Source organism: Condylura cristata, unplaced genomic scaffold (assembly GCF_000260355.1).
Source record: "Condylura cristata isolate star-nosed mole 26May11 unplaced genomic scaffold, ConCri1.0 scaffold00029, whole genome shotgun sequence".
Taxonomy (NCBI): domain Eukaryota; kingdom Metazoa; phylum Chordata; class Mammalia; order Eulipotyphla; family Talpidae; genus Condylura; species Condylura cristata.
The window spans coordinates 20589163-20590772 of record NW_004567130.1 but is presented as its reverse complement, the minus strand read 5'-3'; the positions used below and the strand labels follow the sequence as shown (position 1 = coordinate 20590772).

Sequence of the window (1610 nt, the reverse complement as noted above, 5' to 3'; positions counted from 1 at the left end):
GGGGCTGGGGCTGCCGGCCGCTCCCTTCCCACGGTCCCGGCTCTGCACAGGAGGGTCTCGGGGTGCCAGGGCAGCCCGGGCCTGCAGCCGTCACCCCATATCCGCTGGCCCCGTCTGCAGGCGCTGACCCGGGTCCAGGGGGCAGCTGGGCCCGATCTGGGCTGGCTCAGACTTGTGCTCGGCGCCGTCTGCCCCTCCTGGCCGGGGCGAGGCCAGACGGGCAGGTTTGTGTCTCACTTCCCCATGGTCCCGCGTCACCGTGGGCACCAATACTGCTACTGGATGCAGCACAGTAATAGTCGGCCTCGTCGTCAGCCTGGACCCCGCTGATGGTCAGCGTGGCCGTGTTCCCTGAGTTGGCGCCAGAGAACCGAGCAGGGATCCCTGAGGGCCGATTGCTACTGCCGTAAATGAGCGTGACAGGGGCCTGGCCCGGATGCTGCTGGTGCCAGGAAGTATAATAACTCCCAATGTTGTTTCCCTGGCAGGTGAGTTTGACTGTGGCACCAGGGTCCGCCGACATGGACGCTGGCTGGGTCACCTCATAGGAGACCACGGGACCTGCAGAGGGAAAGCAGAGGCTGACTGGACATGAAGGCCTGGCCCAGAGGAGCCTTCCAGCGCGGCCATCTTGGCCCAGGGCCCCTGAGCGCAGCAAACTCTCGTCGTGCTCAGCCTCAGCGAGTCCTGGCCTGGCCAGGGGCAGGGGCATTTGAGCGAGCTGGTCCCTGACTTTCTCTGACAGCACAGCCCCATGTCTCACGCAGATTGATGAGCACAGTGGGGTCCCTGCCCCACCACCCCCATCCTCTGCACAGTCCTGATAACCCCCTGAGATGCTGCCCGCCGAGCTCAGAGTCAGCCAGCTGCCTAAGAACCCTGAGCGGGGGCAGAGACCCGGCCAGCACCTGCGCAGAGAGCCAGGAGGCCCAGGAGGAGACGGGTCCAGGCCATGTTCGGTTCTGAGCTGCTCAGGCTGAGGCGGGCAGTGTCCCCCGGGCCTGTCTTATCCCCTGTGCAGACAGCTGCCGGTATGCAAATCAGTCAGCCCAGCTGCTTTTGGGGAGCTCTGTGGCTAGGGGAGACTCAGCCCCCAGGGACACGGGCGTGGGTGTTTCAGAGAGTGTGGGGTGCTATTCTCTAGGGTTGGCCCCATCTCATGGACCCAACCTCTCTGACGGCGCACGGTCTGCTGAGTCACCTCCCCACGACCCTGTTTGGGTTCTCTGGGTTTTGCACATCGCAGCAGACTCAGGGGATGTGTCTGCCAACCCTGGACCATAGGTGCCGTCGGAGACATGGCGGTGATGAGACACCCGGGGACAGCTCTGTGCTGAGGGGATAAACGTGCTCCCGGCACAGCATCGTGGATCGGGGAGGTCACACTGTTCCTCCCCAGGGTGGATCCCCAGGGCCCGGCCTGGCCCCAGAATCCCAGGGCGGGCTTGGGCACAGGGACACCGTGTGCTCCCCGGCAGGCTGGGGGGTCCGGGAGACTCCAGCAGCTGCCGTGAATATTCACCCACCTCACTGTAGTGACGGCTGGGGAAGGGCAGAAGTAGCCACTGTCTCCGCTTGCACCAGAGCGCGGCCTCCGGGTCCGGGCCCCC

At 65.3% G+C, this 1610-nt stretch overlaps 1 protein-coding gene across 1 annotated transcript in view; it reads right to left on the bottom strand.

Annotated features, from left to right (window-relative positions):
* LOC105854203 overlaps window positions 1-959 on the bottom strand; it is an 8813-nt gene extending 7854 nt beyond the window's left edge. The window contains exons 1-2 of the mRNA XM_012730860.1: window positions 909-959; window positions 259-561 (exon numbers count right to left, since the gene is read on the bottom strand). Of these exons, the coding sequence (XP_012586314.1) occupies window positions 259-561; window positions 909-954 (349 nt within the window). The 5' untranslated portion in view covers window positions 955-959. The remainder of the gene's footprint in view (window positions 1-258; window positions 562-908) is intronic.
* Between the last annotated feature and the right edge of the window lie 651 nt (window positions 960-1610).